We start from the raw sequence: 14,861 nt of genomic DNA on the forward strand, positions 1-14,861 counted from the left end.
ATATGAAAAAAAAAAAATGAAAAGTTGGTAAAAGTAATAAAATTTAGTAAATACCCTCGGAAGTTTGGTTCAAGTAATTGGCCAGCTGTGACCCCCTAAGACACTTTATGGTTACGAGTGTTTTGCCGCATAGACACACAAAGTCACCATCACCCACCAATTAGATTGACATTGTCTGGTTTAGCCGTCCAATTGTCCCGAGTAAACAGCTTTCTATTTAGATATTTAAATTTATCACACAATAAACAATGGAATTGTTATTTTTATTATTTAACGATTAAAAAAATGAAAAAAATGATAGAGTTACGTAGCGCGGTGTTTTAAATTATTCATAACTACCCACTGGTGTGTGACTCACAGATATATATTTACTCAGGCGTCTGGTGTATAAAATAAAAAGAAAGAATAAAAAAAAATACATTTAGCAGGAGACCTCGCAAGAGTTCTCAACGCATCTGTCGACACCGCACGTGGACAAAGTTTAAGTATAAGTCTAAGTTACTTTTTCCAAGACATATCGTGCCAAGCCGTAAGTATGTGTACTCTGAATGTGTAATTTTATATTGAAATAACGTTTATACAGTACAGGCACTTTTATTTTTATAGAATATATATACTATCTAAATCAAAATTCAACGGCTCAATGGATATATATTTATACAAGAAACCTGACTACTGCGTAACTTATCAACATCTGCTCACTTTTTACTCTGTTTGCTGTGCATAAATTGCTCTCCAGAGATATTACAATTGACTTATCTTTTTTTTTCCTTATCGGCACATCATATCAGATGTTCAAAATTCCATTTAATTTTTTAATATGAAAAAAAAAAAAAAATCAAAAAAATGTATAAACTCGAACGAACAAAGTGACAGTAAATTTTTTATCGCGCAGGCAGCAGAACTCGGGATGAATATTTAAAAATTTAATTTTCCCAACTAGTTTAAGCTTTAACATTTATAAAAAAAAGATAACAATAACAATAATAATAAATAAAATAAAAGGAGTTATCTTGGGCTTTGGTATAAGATAAATCCGTAATGATCGTTGGTGTATGTGAGCGTGTCGAATTCACATCATCACCGTTAAAAAATCACGCTTAGTTTCCTGGGTGTGTGTATGTGAATAGCATTTCGCCCCCGCGTATTACAATCTCTTCACTCACACATCCAACAGCTCGGAGAATGTATAGAGGTGAGAGAGGTAGAAATAGGGACAGGGACTGGAACACGGGATAAGGATAAGGATAGAAATGGAAGCACAACAGTATGTACGTTTGTACGTACAAGTATCAGAGCAGACACGAGGGAGCAGACGCCGGTTTCCCCGGTGCGTCAGTGCCGTCAGTAGTCAGTAAGGCCAGTAAAGGCAGTAAAGCGCGCCGCCTCGTGCCGTCAACATCTGAATTATTAGTTTTATTAAAAATATATATCGATAGATAACAAACGCGTCCAATGGCCGCGTGTGAAACATCCCTCGTCACATCATCCTCTTCAGGTGTGATCAAAAATAAAAATTCAACCTCCGGTACTCCGAATTACAGTGGGAGTACTGGGGACAATGGAAAATCAATTACCTGGCAACAAAGACTCTTTGGTAAACAAGTACACCGTTGTAATGAAATAAATCCAGATAATAATAAATTTGATTGCATTGACGTTAGCGCATTTGTTGATGATTCTGATGGTAGTTCAATGTGTGAGATAATTGGTGTTTACTTCAGTTTTATAAATTCAAGTGCCACGTGTGATGAATTTACTAAACAATTGGCTGAATTATATGCAAATGTTAATTCAGTAACAGCTTCAAATGGTGATCATCCTGCTGATAATAATAAATTAAATTCACCATTTGGACGTAAAAAAAAATTTGAAGTTGTCCATATTGTTTTGTGGAGCAATGTCACTGATGTACTTGACTTTGATGAGAGTTTTAATAATCATGTACAAGATTTGCCGTGGCTTGTTGTGCCCAATCAAGACTACGAGAGAAAGGTAATTTATTTATTCAATTATTAAAATAAATAAATATATAAAAGCTTTTTATTCATTTTGATATCTGTATCTGTACATATCATTTTTTTTTTAATTTCCACGAACTGAATTAAATAAATAGCTTATAAAATAAATATATATCAACTCAAAGAGAATATTGAATACAAAACCAAGTGGAATAAAAGAGACAGAGGGTTGATACTGTACTCAATCATAAGTTATTCATCACTATAATTAGCGTATCTCTCAATTTTTTCTTTTCACTCCTTTTTTTATTTTATTTCATTTTTTTTTGCGATATTCTAAAGAGAAATAAAATGAAAGCGCTAATCAATTAACCGTAAATTTGTCTAAAGAATTCATTATTTGGTGTACAATAATGAAAGCTTTTTAAAAGTCTGTCAGAAAATATATAAATATATTTTTTTAATATTGAATTTCATTATTTAATTATTTACTGCCATGACTTTAGATAATTATTTTTATCGCTCAAGTGGACCTACTATTAATTAAACACTATTGATATTTCATTATAATATATATTTTATTTTAAAAAAATATTAATTACTAGCGGAGATTATTTATTGTCAATAAAAAATAATCTGAGAGCTTAATTTATTTTCCATAGATTTAAAATCCAAGCTAGCAACAGTAAAACACAACATCTATTTTTTCCCTTAATTGGTAGCCCGAGTGTTTTCAGTTTTTTTTTTCTACTTACCCTGATGTTTTTTTTTTATCCCGCGAGCATTATATATAATGGCAGCTGATGCTAACATTTTTTAATTGGACTCCAGATGACTGAGCAACCTCGAAGCGACGCCTCAATACTCTTATCGATTATTTATTAAATGTTATTGTTGAAATTAACGACCAAGAAAAATCCTGTTCATACTCGATAATAATCCAGCACGATATTTTATATGTAAGTAATGGATTGTAGGGAGATTAAGATGACAGCGTCAAAGTCTTGTCAGTGAAAGAGAATAAAATATTTATTTTAAGAAAAAAATAGCAAAAGAAAGTAATTGAAGAGAGGTGAAGATGTAAAATGAGATCAAGAAGAGACTTAAGTGTAAAAGTGAAAAGTATGGATTCAGATGATTTACACAAAGACTACTACTGGTACTGGTACTGGTACTGGGCATGGTGGTGATGCTCTGAAGGCTTTGTTATTGTACTTCAAAGTGAAGCCATCGACCTCATTGCACGTTCCGGGTTAAAAGGTTATTTCTTTTTAGTTTTATTAAAGCCAATGAACAAAAAATGTTGAGCTTCTAGATCGGTGGTATCTTTTTCGAACAACAGCAACACCCGAGAAAAATTTATCCGAGCAAATGAATTCTCAGAGTAGAAACAGGATTGACCAGAAGTCCTTGCGCGAACGCCAAGAAGCTGAATTTACGTTGATAAAAAAGATGAGTCTACAAACTGAAGAATATGGAAAAGAAGAAGAAGAAGACAAGAAAATAAAATAAATAAAAAAGTAGAGAAAGATTGTGTGAAGCGGAGCACGAGATTTTGACAATAGGAACGAACGATGAAATGCTAACGCAAAAATGTGTTGATATTGTGATTCTTTTCCGGTGATGTGTAAAATATTTAAAAAGAAATGTAAAAGTAGCTGCGACTGCGGCTGCTGGAGTGACAAGGGATGAAACTTTCTAAAGGATAAAAAGAAAAAAAAAATGGATAAAATAAAAATATTCAGAGTACAATAGAAATTGTGACGGAAGTCTTGACAAGATTTGCAAATCTATAGTGATAAAAGAATAAAAAAAAGAGGAAAAAATGCCTACTCGCACTTTTATTCATAAAAATAATATCGATCGAGTAAAAGTAATTTTTTACTTGAGTAATAATACAAATTACTTGGAGCTATTAAAATAAGCAAAGCAAATTAAACAAAGCCCTCTTGGAAATTATAGTAAAGCAGTATTAGGTAACGTAATGTGCTCGGGTTCTCGGGTCGTTGGGTCGCCGGGTTTTAGCTTAACCGCATCACAACCTTAACGTTACTGCATTTCCCTGAATAAATAAACACTACCAAACTTTCCTACAAGACTTTTACCACTGTGGAACTGTTTGTAGCACAAAAACCAAACTATTTTCCGCATTTCTTTTTGTACAAAGTATTATTTACATTTTTTAACAATCGTTAAAAATTTTGAATGAGAGCTCGGAGAATAATTTACGGCAGTTTTGTTGTTATTAGTTCTTGAAAAGATGATTTTTCTTTTCTATTTGCTCCTCATTCCCAACTCTTGATATCCGCGATTTATTTTTTGTTCCGTTCTCAACTCTTTTATGCTTCAACTTTTGTTGTTCTTAACTGAATCGTTGAAGCAATGACAGGTTGTTTTTCAGCAAATCTACTGTATCCGATACAAAATAGTTAAACATGCTATATACTTGAAAAATACATTAGCGTACTACAGTCATACATCCGAGAGTGAAAAATATAAGTAATTATCGATGCGAGGATCGGGAATTCTTCCCTATCTTCCTTGATCATCACTCGACCTACGTGCCATCATAAGTCAAAAAAATAATTTTTCTCAGGACTTTTTTGGCGTTCAACTACTAGAGTACATCATAATAAACAAAAAACGTTTGTATTGTGTTGAGTTATTCCTAACAGGAATAAAAATACGGGCCATTTTCCATAAGCTTACGTGGACTGGGATCCATCTTAATTAACTTTTGATTTTAATTGAATTATTTAATATCTTCAGTTTTAGTAAGTTTGAAATATGGATAGAACTAAAGTTTCTATATTTTTTACTGAAATATTACTATATTTAATTTAAATTGTTTTCTATTTTTTGTTTGTTATTGCAAATGATAATCATGGAAGTACGACTACTGGAAGATAAATATAGTCGTCTTCTAGATAAACATTTTTTAGCTCATCTGAATTGACGACCCACATTTTCATAAAATGCTTTTAATTCATCCAACGAATAGTACAACTCAGCAAAATGTCACAGAATAGAAGAAAAAATAAGACCAAGACGTAAAGGAAAAAGAGCATCGTAAAAAAATAAACGTTTTTTATTCAAAGGGTCTTTATCTCGACCAACGATTGCATCGCTTTTTTTCTTCCGAGAAATAGGAGAAAAATCCAATCTCACGATTTCGGTGTGCACGAAATTAAAAGTAAAATTAATGAAATTTATAAAGAAAAATAAAATTTCTATTTAAGTGTGATGGAAATAAAAAATAAAAAATGTGTCAAGTTAATCCCTTGCTAGGTGTAAAGAGCAAGAAAATGTTAATAGCAGCTTATTCGTAGAGACGGTTCGAGTTGTTCAGGATCTCAAGAGAGCAGTAGAAACTAAGGAGAAGGACGATGAAAAAAATACATAAAAAAGGACGAAAAAAAAAAATAGAAATAGAAAAAGTAGGAGTAGTTGATAGAGCTGAGAGAAGTACTGCTAGAAATGGATGAACTAGTGTGATAAGGGGATGTACAAGTGACTGCTGGAGGTTGTAGTAGAGAGTTCTGAGTAGTAAAGTCATCGTCGTCATGGTCGTCGTCGTCGCCGCCGTAGTAGTCGAGGGGGCGAAAAGGACACCAGGGAAATAATGCAGACGAGTGGAAAACTGGCAAGGACGAGAGTATCGACCGCATACTCAATCTATATACATATATATATGTGTGTGCATGTCGGAGTGAAATGTAAAAAAGGACTAACAACGAGAGTGAGAGTCAGTAAGAGTAGTCCATGACCCACGGGGTTGTTTATTTAACTCTACTTTTCCATTCTCTCTCTCTCTCTCTCTGAGATCCCCAGGGACTCGGTACGCGAGTCGTGTTTTTGTTTTTTAAATTCAGGTACGCCATTTATCACAAACTCCCGAACAGAATTTATTATAAATAATTATTTCCAACATCCATTGAAAACAAGTTCAATTCTTCATTAGAAATTTTTTAATTATTTTTAAAATGAATATTTTTTAAGGTGAAAAAAAAATAGTCGAATTTTTATTTTTATAAATGTATATTATATTGAATAAATGATAGAATATGTGTCTGCTGCGTGTGCAAAGTTGTAGTATAGTATAACACGAAGAATTATTTAATGTGAGCCATCAAGCAGGAATGTAATAGAGAGATAGGGAATATTACAGAGAAAGATGTAAAATAGGAGTGGAATAAAATGAGAAGAAAATGATTTGAGTGTGTATTGGACTGTTCATAGACAGTGTACAGGTAAAGTTTGTACATATCACATACGATTTTCTCGCACTCTGAATTAAACTACCAGGAGGCATGTTTTTGCATATAATACATTTGGAACATAGACATCACACGTGGTAGTGGTTGTTGTTGGTGGTAGTGGTGGTAGTAGACGAACAACCCCTTGTAGATACGTATATTTAACCGTAAGGCTGGCGATGCATTGCTATGGGGGTTGGTTCTGTAACAGAGCACCCTTCTGGCAGTCGGGCGTGAGAGAAAGCGTCGAGCAGAAACAGGGAAAAAGCACCAACACCAGCAGCAGCAGCCGCCTAGCAAACTCAACTCTGCTTAAGAGAATAAGAGAATAAGAGAATATAAATGTATAGACAGTAGGTTCGTGGGTTCGTGAGTTTTCTCAGCAGTAGCATGAACCGAGATTCGAGACTACACGGTGAGTTTCTATACTACTTGCTCACACAATCTTACACATCTTTTCTTATATTTGTTTGACAAGATTTACTTTTTATATCAAAGAGCATACGAAATATCCTATGGTTTCATGCGATGCCATTTTTCTTTCCAGACTTTTTATACTACGATTCTGAAAAAATATTGATACTAAAATAATAAACCCAGACTAAATAAAATTATTAAATAAATTAGATTGTTTGAGTTTTTTTTTTTTTATAATTTTCCTATGAAGCTTCGAAAGAAAAATATTATACGAAAAATACACTTGAGAGTAAGTGAACTCGACTTGTAAGCCTAGGTATTATAAGTAGACCGTAAGGATTTGTTCTCAGAGCTAGCACTTTTAGACTATTTTATAGAGTGCTGCTGTCAATGCCACTCGGACTTTTTTTTTATTTTATTTATACAAATATATGTCCAGGATATTGATCACGTCATGAAAAGTGATCTTGTGAAAATAAAAAGAGGATTTTGTATAGTTTGAGAGGTGCTTTGGGCAACGAGCTCTCCAACTACCACGTATACTTAATAAATCAAATTAAAAAAAAGGATATCCAAATGATTGATTGATGGATAAAAATAAGTGGTGTCAGCAATCTTCAATCAACTAATAAAATTTAATAGCTAGCAGTAAAAATATTTTATTGCGCTGATAGATATTAAATTTATATTTACGGTATAATTTTTTGCATAAAATAAATATTGATTTTTTTTATTATCGAATTTAGGTGAATGTTATTACGTGAAGCTCATTTCAATGTCCAATTTAATTTCCGTATCCAAGTGAGCTTGCAAGTGGTATAACAGCAACCAAGCTTGAGACTAACAAGCCCTATCTGCCAGCAAAACCTGAGTAGCACGATGGTGGTGTTTCAAACCCTCGGTAAAATCGAATAGTATCTAAAGCATCAGGGGCCAGTTACCCGAACCCCTTGAGGATAAAGTTTCACCAGACTAGTATTTCATCATCATATATATATAAACGCAATATATATGTAATCTTCTGTATACCTTATTATAGTTTACAATTTAATATTCTCATCCAAACTACTTGGCATTTTTTTTTTAAATTCTTCTCGTAATTTGAGTTACCTCTGAGTCAATGACTCGTGCTCAGTGTACTCATTTTGTTAAAGTAAAAAATTAAAAAAAATCAATCTTACAATTAGAGATAATTGTTTTGGAGCCTCATTGTCAGGAGTACGATTAAATAAATTGTAATTGCAGTAAAAAGTAACAAAACTTTTAGTGAAATTATAATATTTTTGACAGCGGAGATATTTTTGGCTATGTGGAGGTATTTCGGCAGTAGTCACGAAGGGCTGAAATGGGTGAATAGAGAATGCAGACAACAATGTTAACGGGTACGAGTGGATGAGAATAGAGAGAAGTGAGTGAGTAAGGGAGGAAAGGGAGGAAAGGGAGGAAAAGGAGGAACAACCCTAGTTGGATATGAGAGCTAGAGAATTGGTACGCGAGGACATAATGTCTGGGTCAATACACAATGCGACCGATGTCAGAGCACCAATATAATGATAAATTGGTTCCAAGTCATCACTGTATTCGGTTTTCGTGTACTTGATTTATGCAATAAGCCATTGATAAGCTCGAGATATTTTATTTATTTTATAATAAGCTAAAAAATGATTATTAAAAACAATGCACTTATGATAATTACAATGCTTGTACATCCCACTTATAAAAGTAATAAAGACATAGTTATTTAACGTCTCATACTTTATTAAAGCTGTGATGTAGGAGCCCCAAGGCCACAATTCACCACTAGGATTTTCCTTGACTGCTTGCCGGTGGTACTATTTTCATGCTTCCGTAAAATATTTTCCACCTTGGGGGACATACTTAGGATTATTCATGAAATATTGCTTGGTGCTTTTTTCCTTCCTCTTCTTCTTTATTCCTTTTCCTATTTTCCTCTTCATATAAATCATCCCTCATTTTTAAAACTTGTATAATTTATTATACATGTGTAAAACATAAAAAATATTTATTTATATTGTAAAAAATAGACATATAAATTAAAGTATAATTTAGTGAGCTTGAGGCTCGAGGCTCTAGCACTTGAGTTATCGAGTCAATTCTCGAATTGCTTTAACTTTAGTAGCATCGATAAGTTCTAGGACCGAAGAATTGGATTAACTCGAGGCGGATGAGTTTAGCCTCGCAAACTTTCGAAATACGTGAACGGTTTACGTCAACATTCGATTTGGGTTCTGGAATGGAATCAACTGTGGAATCCGTGTCCATATATATATATGGTAGTAGTCACTCTAATACAGTTATCGGTATATATACATATATATAGAGGAGAATCTCGTCAACGTTAGCGGGGTTATGTGTCCCTCAGGGGCATATCACTCTCATCCCTGAAATTCCCTTGCTTTGTCCATTACCATGCCAAACCGTTCAATATACATTCAAGTACACGTAAAACTTCGATACCCATTTTAGCCAATTTATTTTTCCATTTTTTAACATTTTATTTAAAAAAAAAAATGTTTAATTGATTTTTTACACTTTCATATTTTTTCCCAATGGTTATTGTTAAATAACGCATACAATAAAATTGCCCTGACAATATAATAGTGGGTTAGTATAAAAACCTTTTGGAATTTATATTTAATACTATTTTGGAACAATAATCGCGAACAGACAACAGGAGAATGCAATTTAAAATACATACTACGTCGTGTAGTTTTTCTCACCCCTATTATATTGTATTCATATATATATCCCTTGGTTTTATCCACTCGAATATTGTGCGACACATTTTGAATTTCTATTCCACGTAATTCTTGTTAAATATCCATATGCAGCTATTTTAAATTCATGCTCTTGAATTTTAAAATTTTAAAATAGTCAATCTACGGTTTCAATTAAAGTTAATAAAAATAGTTTTACCCGTGTTTCAATTTTAATTATTTGATTTTAAAGTGAGAATAAAAATGCTCTGGGCGTAAAAAAAATAAATTGAAAAAAATAAATAGAAAAAAAAAAAAATTGCAATCTTGATTTTTAACAACCGAGGACTCCAATCTGCTGGCACCCATCGCTCATTTTATCATCCCGTCTCTTTTTATCTTCGTTTACTTTTACTCATACCCACTAAACATCACATCCCCTTCTTTATTACTACTGTAACACATATAAATATATATGTATATCTGTATTTGTGGTGAAAAAAAGTATTTCACTGACCTTTGAATACTCTCACTAAAAAGTTGGTTGTTGATTTTTTATCATTCCTTTTTTAGCTTTCACGCGGCTTTTACCATTTTCTTTTACATTTGTCTTTATATTCTTTTTCTTATTTATATATATCTCTGAGAAACCTTTATTTTTATTCTTTCCAAGCGACGTTATCGCTAAGGTTTTCATTTGTACGCGTATACCATACGGAATAACACCTCCGGTTGTCGAGAAAAATAAAACCCAGACGAGCTGGATAAATATATAAAATAAAAAGATTAAATTTTTTATATATTTAAATTTTAAAAATTGATATTATATTGAAACCACTAATGGGTATCCATGCATCCAAGTAACATGGAACAGGCGAGTGCACTTGAGGGTTTAACTTTTTTTAATATCGTTGATACGAGGCGTCGATGCTTGGTATTGCTTGGATGAGGGTTGCCTTTGACGCTGAATCGAGATGACAAGTTGAGAGAAAGAGAAAAACACACATACTTGATAAAATATATTTTTTGTATTTATGTATATTTCTGACAGAGTGTTGTTATTTAATTGATAGTTATAAAATAGTTTGCAGTAGTTTGTAAGCAATTACTTGGAATCCCATTAAAAAGTCTAGAGTACTTGTTACTAAAATTATAAATCCTCAACTTTCTTAACTTTATTTTAAAAATTATTTATCTTTTTTCAATTAAAAAATTAAAAAAATATATTTCAGACAAGACTTACCAGAAGATACCGGATTAAATCGGGAGTACCGACGCTGATACTTTTGGAAGGAGCCAGTGGATCAGTGGTGACACGAGGTGGCGTCGAACGTGTCACTGAAGATCCAAGTGGCGTAAACTTTCCCTGGAGGCCTCCTCATCCCAAGGCAACCCTCGAGGATGGTCCACTGCTAGCTTGTGGGGCGAGAGACACCAAAGAACCGATGCTCCATGAAGAGCTCAGGCACTGCATCAAGGGTGTATACTTCAGTGCACACTGGGTAAACATATACATATATACATATATACATACTTAATTGTATTCCCTGTAATCATATGGTTAAAAAATATAAATAATAAATAATACAAAACCACAAGTTGAATCGCTGGGCAAAAGCGGATAAAATTGAGAGATGAAAAAATAAAATAGAAGGAAAAGTAGGATAAAGCGGTTGTTGGAAAGGCCAACGAAATATTTATACAACCACTCGATTTAGCGTTCACTTTACTTCTATTCCACGGTACGGGTCCTTTCCTTCCTTCCTTCCTCTCTTTGCTCTTTTTATATACATTCATGCACACACACATGTATATATATACGCACACAACTTTTATCTTTTAAACTTGACTCGATATGCAGAGGATTTACTACAGCAGCTAGCAAGGGCACCACAACTTCTCAAAGTTAAATCCTACTACTCTCATGGCAACGCCGTCAACCATCAGTACAGAGAAAGAAAGAGAGAGATAGTATTACTGCTGGAGAAAACGATTTATTATGCTCTAAAATATATATATATATGTACGCAGACTACGAGAAGGTTGTTGGAAACTCAAGGATTTATTATTAATGCCACTCCAACGTTTGAGTAGATCTGAATATAACGGGAAGCTATCAATGAGTAATGAGTTCGTTAATGCCAAAATTTATTATTATTATTTTATTGTTGTACGTTTAATTACCTGTTCTATCGACATCTATACATTTAATAATAATAATAATTATTATTATTATTGCAGTGCCCACCATGCAGAGCTTTTACACCACAACTAGTGGATACATATCAACGAATAAGAGAACGAGGACACCATTTTGAAGTTATTTTCGTCAGTTCAGATAGGTGAGATTGTAAGATTTATTTAATATATTTGTTAACTTTTTTTTTATTTGTTAATGGACTAAATATAAATATATGAGAGGTATCCAGTGATATCGTATCCTACTTTACACAATGACCCTCGTATCGAGCTTTGTCGTGTATCCTCCATTTCATTGGATAGAATCGATCCTACAAAGGGGACGAAGTAGCAGCAGAAAATGGAAAGTGAGGGCTGATGGTGGTGGCGTAGCATCGGGCACGGCGCTTTTCGACCGAAATGAGTTGAGAAGAGTAGAGAAGAGAAAAGAACATTATCCAGATAATAGCAGTAGCAGTAGAACCGAGAAGAGAAAAATACTGACTGCTGCTGAGAGGGTAAAAGCACCACCAAGAGGATAGGACCCCAACCTTCATGTATACAATCAAACCCTAGAATATCTTTAGCGAATGGCACGCGGGGAATTGCTGATTATACTGGGGGTTCATTTTTACGACCGCCAAGAAATACGTCCTTGTATTTAGGATATCAAGAAATGGAAACCTTCGTTGTGTCCTTTTTTTTTTCGTACCCTCTTGTATAAAAATGAAATAAAATAAAAAGCACTTGGAATATTAAGAAAATAAATTTTAAAAATAATTATAGATTTAGTTTGAGTTTTATTTATTTATTAAGCCAAGTGTAATTTTAAAACGGTATCAAATGAAAGTTGAATAAGCGTTATGCGAAAACCCACAAACGCCCGCCGAGAGTTTTTAACCTCCGAACTTTATCATCCTCTTGCTAGATGTTACAGCTAACATCAGACATCAGCATTGGCGCTTATACTTTACTTAGCTCTTTTTTGCCGCTCGTCGCTACTTTACTACTTTGCTATCCAGACTCATTTTATTTTTTTTTTTTAAAGCTCACATCGGATGCAATTCACGGGAGTTTATAGTAAAGAAGCCCAATCTCTGTCCATCAAGCTTTTCCAAAATAAAAAAAAACCAGCCTGATGATACGGGTTTTTGAGCGCTTATTTTTAAGCTCTTTTAAACTCTTGCAAACATTTAGATTGACGTGTTAAAAATTTTTTAAAATTATCATCAACAGCTAAAGCCTTTAACAAAATAATAATAATTAAGTATCAAGGGAGTTTGTTGGCACGGGTGGGTTTTATGTTAAATCGATCCAGTATCCGGACATAAAACTCAATGAGTAGGGTGTAGACAGTACAGTACTATACAGTCCAAGCCCAGGCAAAGGCCCAGACCTCGGCTAAGGGAAGCTGAGAAATATCAAACGCCAAGAGAAGATCGAACTAAACCTGGTGATAAAACTTACTTACTCTAGCGCCTATTCGTGGGTTATCTGCGTTATCACTGGCCACATTTTTATGCTTATACCCTGTCGTGACTTTAAATAACAATAATAAACAATGTATGAAACGTAATTTTTTCTCTATACTGGTCATAGATCTTGTTATTAATTACCCTGAGCTATTAGATCATCATCTAGATCTAAATCTAGAAAGAACCCTCGTTATAAAGTTAGCAGTCAGTAAGGGTGAGTTGTGACGTAGTCTAGTCGATAAATTGCCCGTTACTTAAAAACGCCCAATAATTTATTAGCTTATTAAAATATTTATCAATCTGAAGGGTCTAATTAGATTTTTGTTAAAGCCCTCAAGGGCTAAACTCAAACTTTTATTTAAAAATAATATTATATAATTTAAGTTTCCGTGTTATATAGTAATATTATTTAATTCACTGGAGGGAAAGTTATAAATTAGTTTGAACTTGGGTAGTTGCCTTTAGTACAACTAAAACAAAACTACTGGGTACGTGTTGGCTGGTAATAAATTATAAACTACATTGTCCATTAAATTTTATTTTTATGAAATTTAAATTTAAATAAATGGTTGGTTTAAATTCACACGTTGGTAAAGTTCTCGGGTGATAAAATTCAATAATAATAATAATAAAAATAAAAATAAAAATGGTAGTATGAATTTATTTGTACATGGAATGTATTGGATGGTTGAATTTCAGGAGTGAAGAATCTTATAACGTACATATTGAATCAATGCCGTGGTTGAGGATACCATTTACCCACGAGGAACGAAGAAAAAAGTTGGCAATAGCTCTTGACGTACAAGCTATTCCTACACTTGTCATTCTTGATCCTCGGGACAATATCATCACTCTTGAGGGTCGGGCTGAACTTCTCGAAGATCCTGAGGGCCTGGTAAATGTCTTTTTCTATAAAAAAAACTACATTCTTTACTTTTATTCCCGCCTCTCACACTCTCAATCTCTCTTTTATATTTTTTATTCATTTATTTCTTTTCATATTTATTCTATACCCGAGTAATTTTATTTATTTATTATCAGAATTTTCCATGGACCACCAGACTGGTTAATATATTGACAGAAAAATATGCTACCTCTCTACACGATGCCCCAGCAATTATTTTATTCGTCGGTAAGTTTATTTACTTAATTATTAATTTATATTTTACGTATCGTTAATAAATTATATTTATTTTTAAAGCTTCGGAGGGTGAAGATTGTGAAATACAATTTGGTGAGAGTGTACTTTTGCCTGCTGCGGAAACTTACAGAAGAGATAGACCAGACTACGACCCTAATTATGATGATCCTGACGAGACTCTACAATTTTACATCGCTCTAGACGTAAGTTTATTATAAAAATTATATATTTATTTATTTTTTTAATAATTTTTAAAATTATTAGTGTGAAACATCAGACATTTTACGGGAATTCGTTGGACTGGATGATGCGGTGCCATTGCTGACGGCTATTGATATACCACGGGGAGTTTACGCGGTAATGGAAGACGGTGCTGAGATCACAGTCGACTCCGTCCAGCAATTTGTCGACGGATTTAGAAATAACAAATTGCCGATAAATAAAATTGCCGCTTCACAAAAGTCCGTCAAGGATGAAAAAATATCATCATTATCATAAATAAAAAATCTTTTTATCAGCAAAATTTTTTAATAATATAAATTTTAAATAAATCGGCTGTATAAAACATAATTGCTTATAATATTTAAGAAATATATATGTGTATGATAGATTAGTGGAGAATTATGAATCAGTATTTAATAAATAATAACAATAATAAATCTAGATCAATCAAATGATATTTTATTTCTACACTTAATGTTTTGTGATACTGAAGA

At 33.1% G+C, this 14,861-nt stretch overlaps 1 protein-coding gene across 2 annotated transcripts; it reads left to right on the forward strand.

Moving 5' to 3' along the window:
* Positions 1–445: 445 nt before the first annotated feature.
* Positions 446–14,831, forward strand: LOC130667711 (nucleoredoxin-like). Of its 2 annotated transcripts, none has more exons than XM_057469509.1 (8): positions 446–529; positions 607–1,995; positions 10,584–10,853; positions 11,593–11,693; positions 13,704–13,899; positions 14,046–14,136; positions 14,206–14,348; positions 14,410–14,831. In XM_057469509.1, exons 2-8 carry the CDS (start codon positions 1,456–1,458, stop codon positions 14,641–14,643), a joined length of 1,575 nt encoding a protein of 524 aa, XP_057325492.1. In that variant the 5' UTR covers positions 446–529; positions 607–1,455; the 3' UTR covers positions 14,644–14,831. The 2 variants fall into 2 exon arrangements, with proteins under 2 accessions (XP_057325492.1, XP_057325491.1); XM_057469508.1 differs by having other exon boundaries at positions 456–533.
* The last annotated feature ends 30 nt before the right edge of the window (positions 14,832–14,861 follow it).

The sequence above is a fragment of the Microplitis mediator genome, chromosome 5, assembly GCF_029852145.1.
Source record: "Microplitis mediator isolate UGA2020A chromosome 5, iyMicMedi2.1, whole genome shotgun sequence".
NCBI classification, from domain to species: Eukaryota; Metazoa; Arthropoda; class Insecta; order Hymenoptera; family Braconidae; genus Microplitis; species Microplitis mediator.

Excerpts from the sequence above, each read along its gene's own strand:
- LOC130667711 (XM_057469509.1), top strand. The coding sequence starts at position 1,456 with ATGGCCGCGTGTGAAACATCCCTCGTCACATCATCCTCTTCAGGTGTG. Across the intron at positions 1,996-10,583 it reads ATCAAGACTACGAGAGAAAG|ACAAGACTTACCAGAAGATA; the intron begins GTAATTTATTTA and ends AATATATTTCAG. Across the intron at positions 14,137-14,205 it reads AGCAATTATTTTATTCGTCG|CTTCGGAGGGTGAAGATTGT; the intron begins GTAAGTTTATTT and ends TTATTTTTAAAG.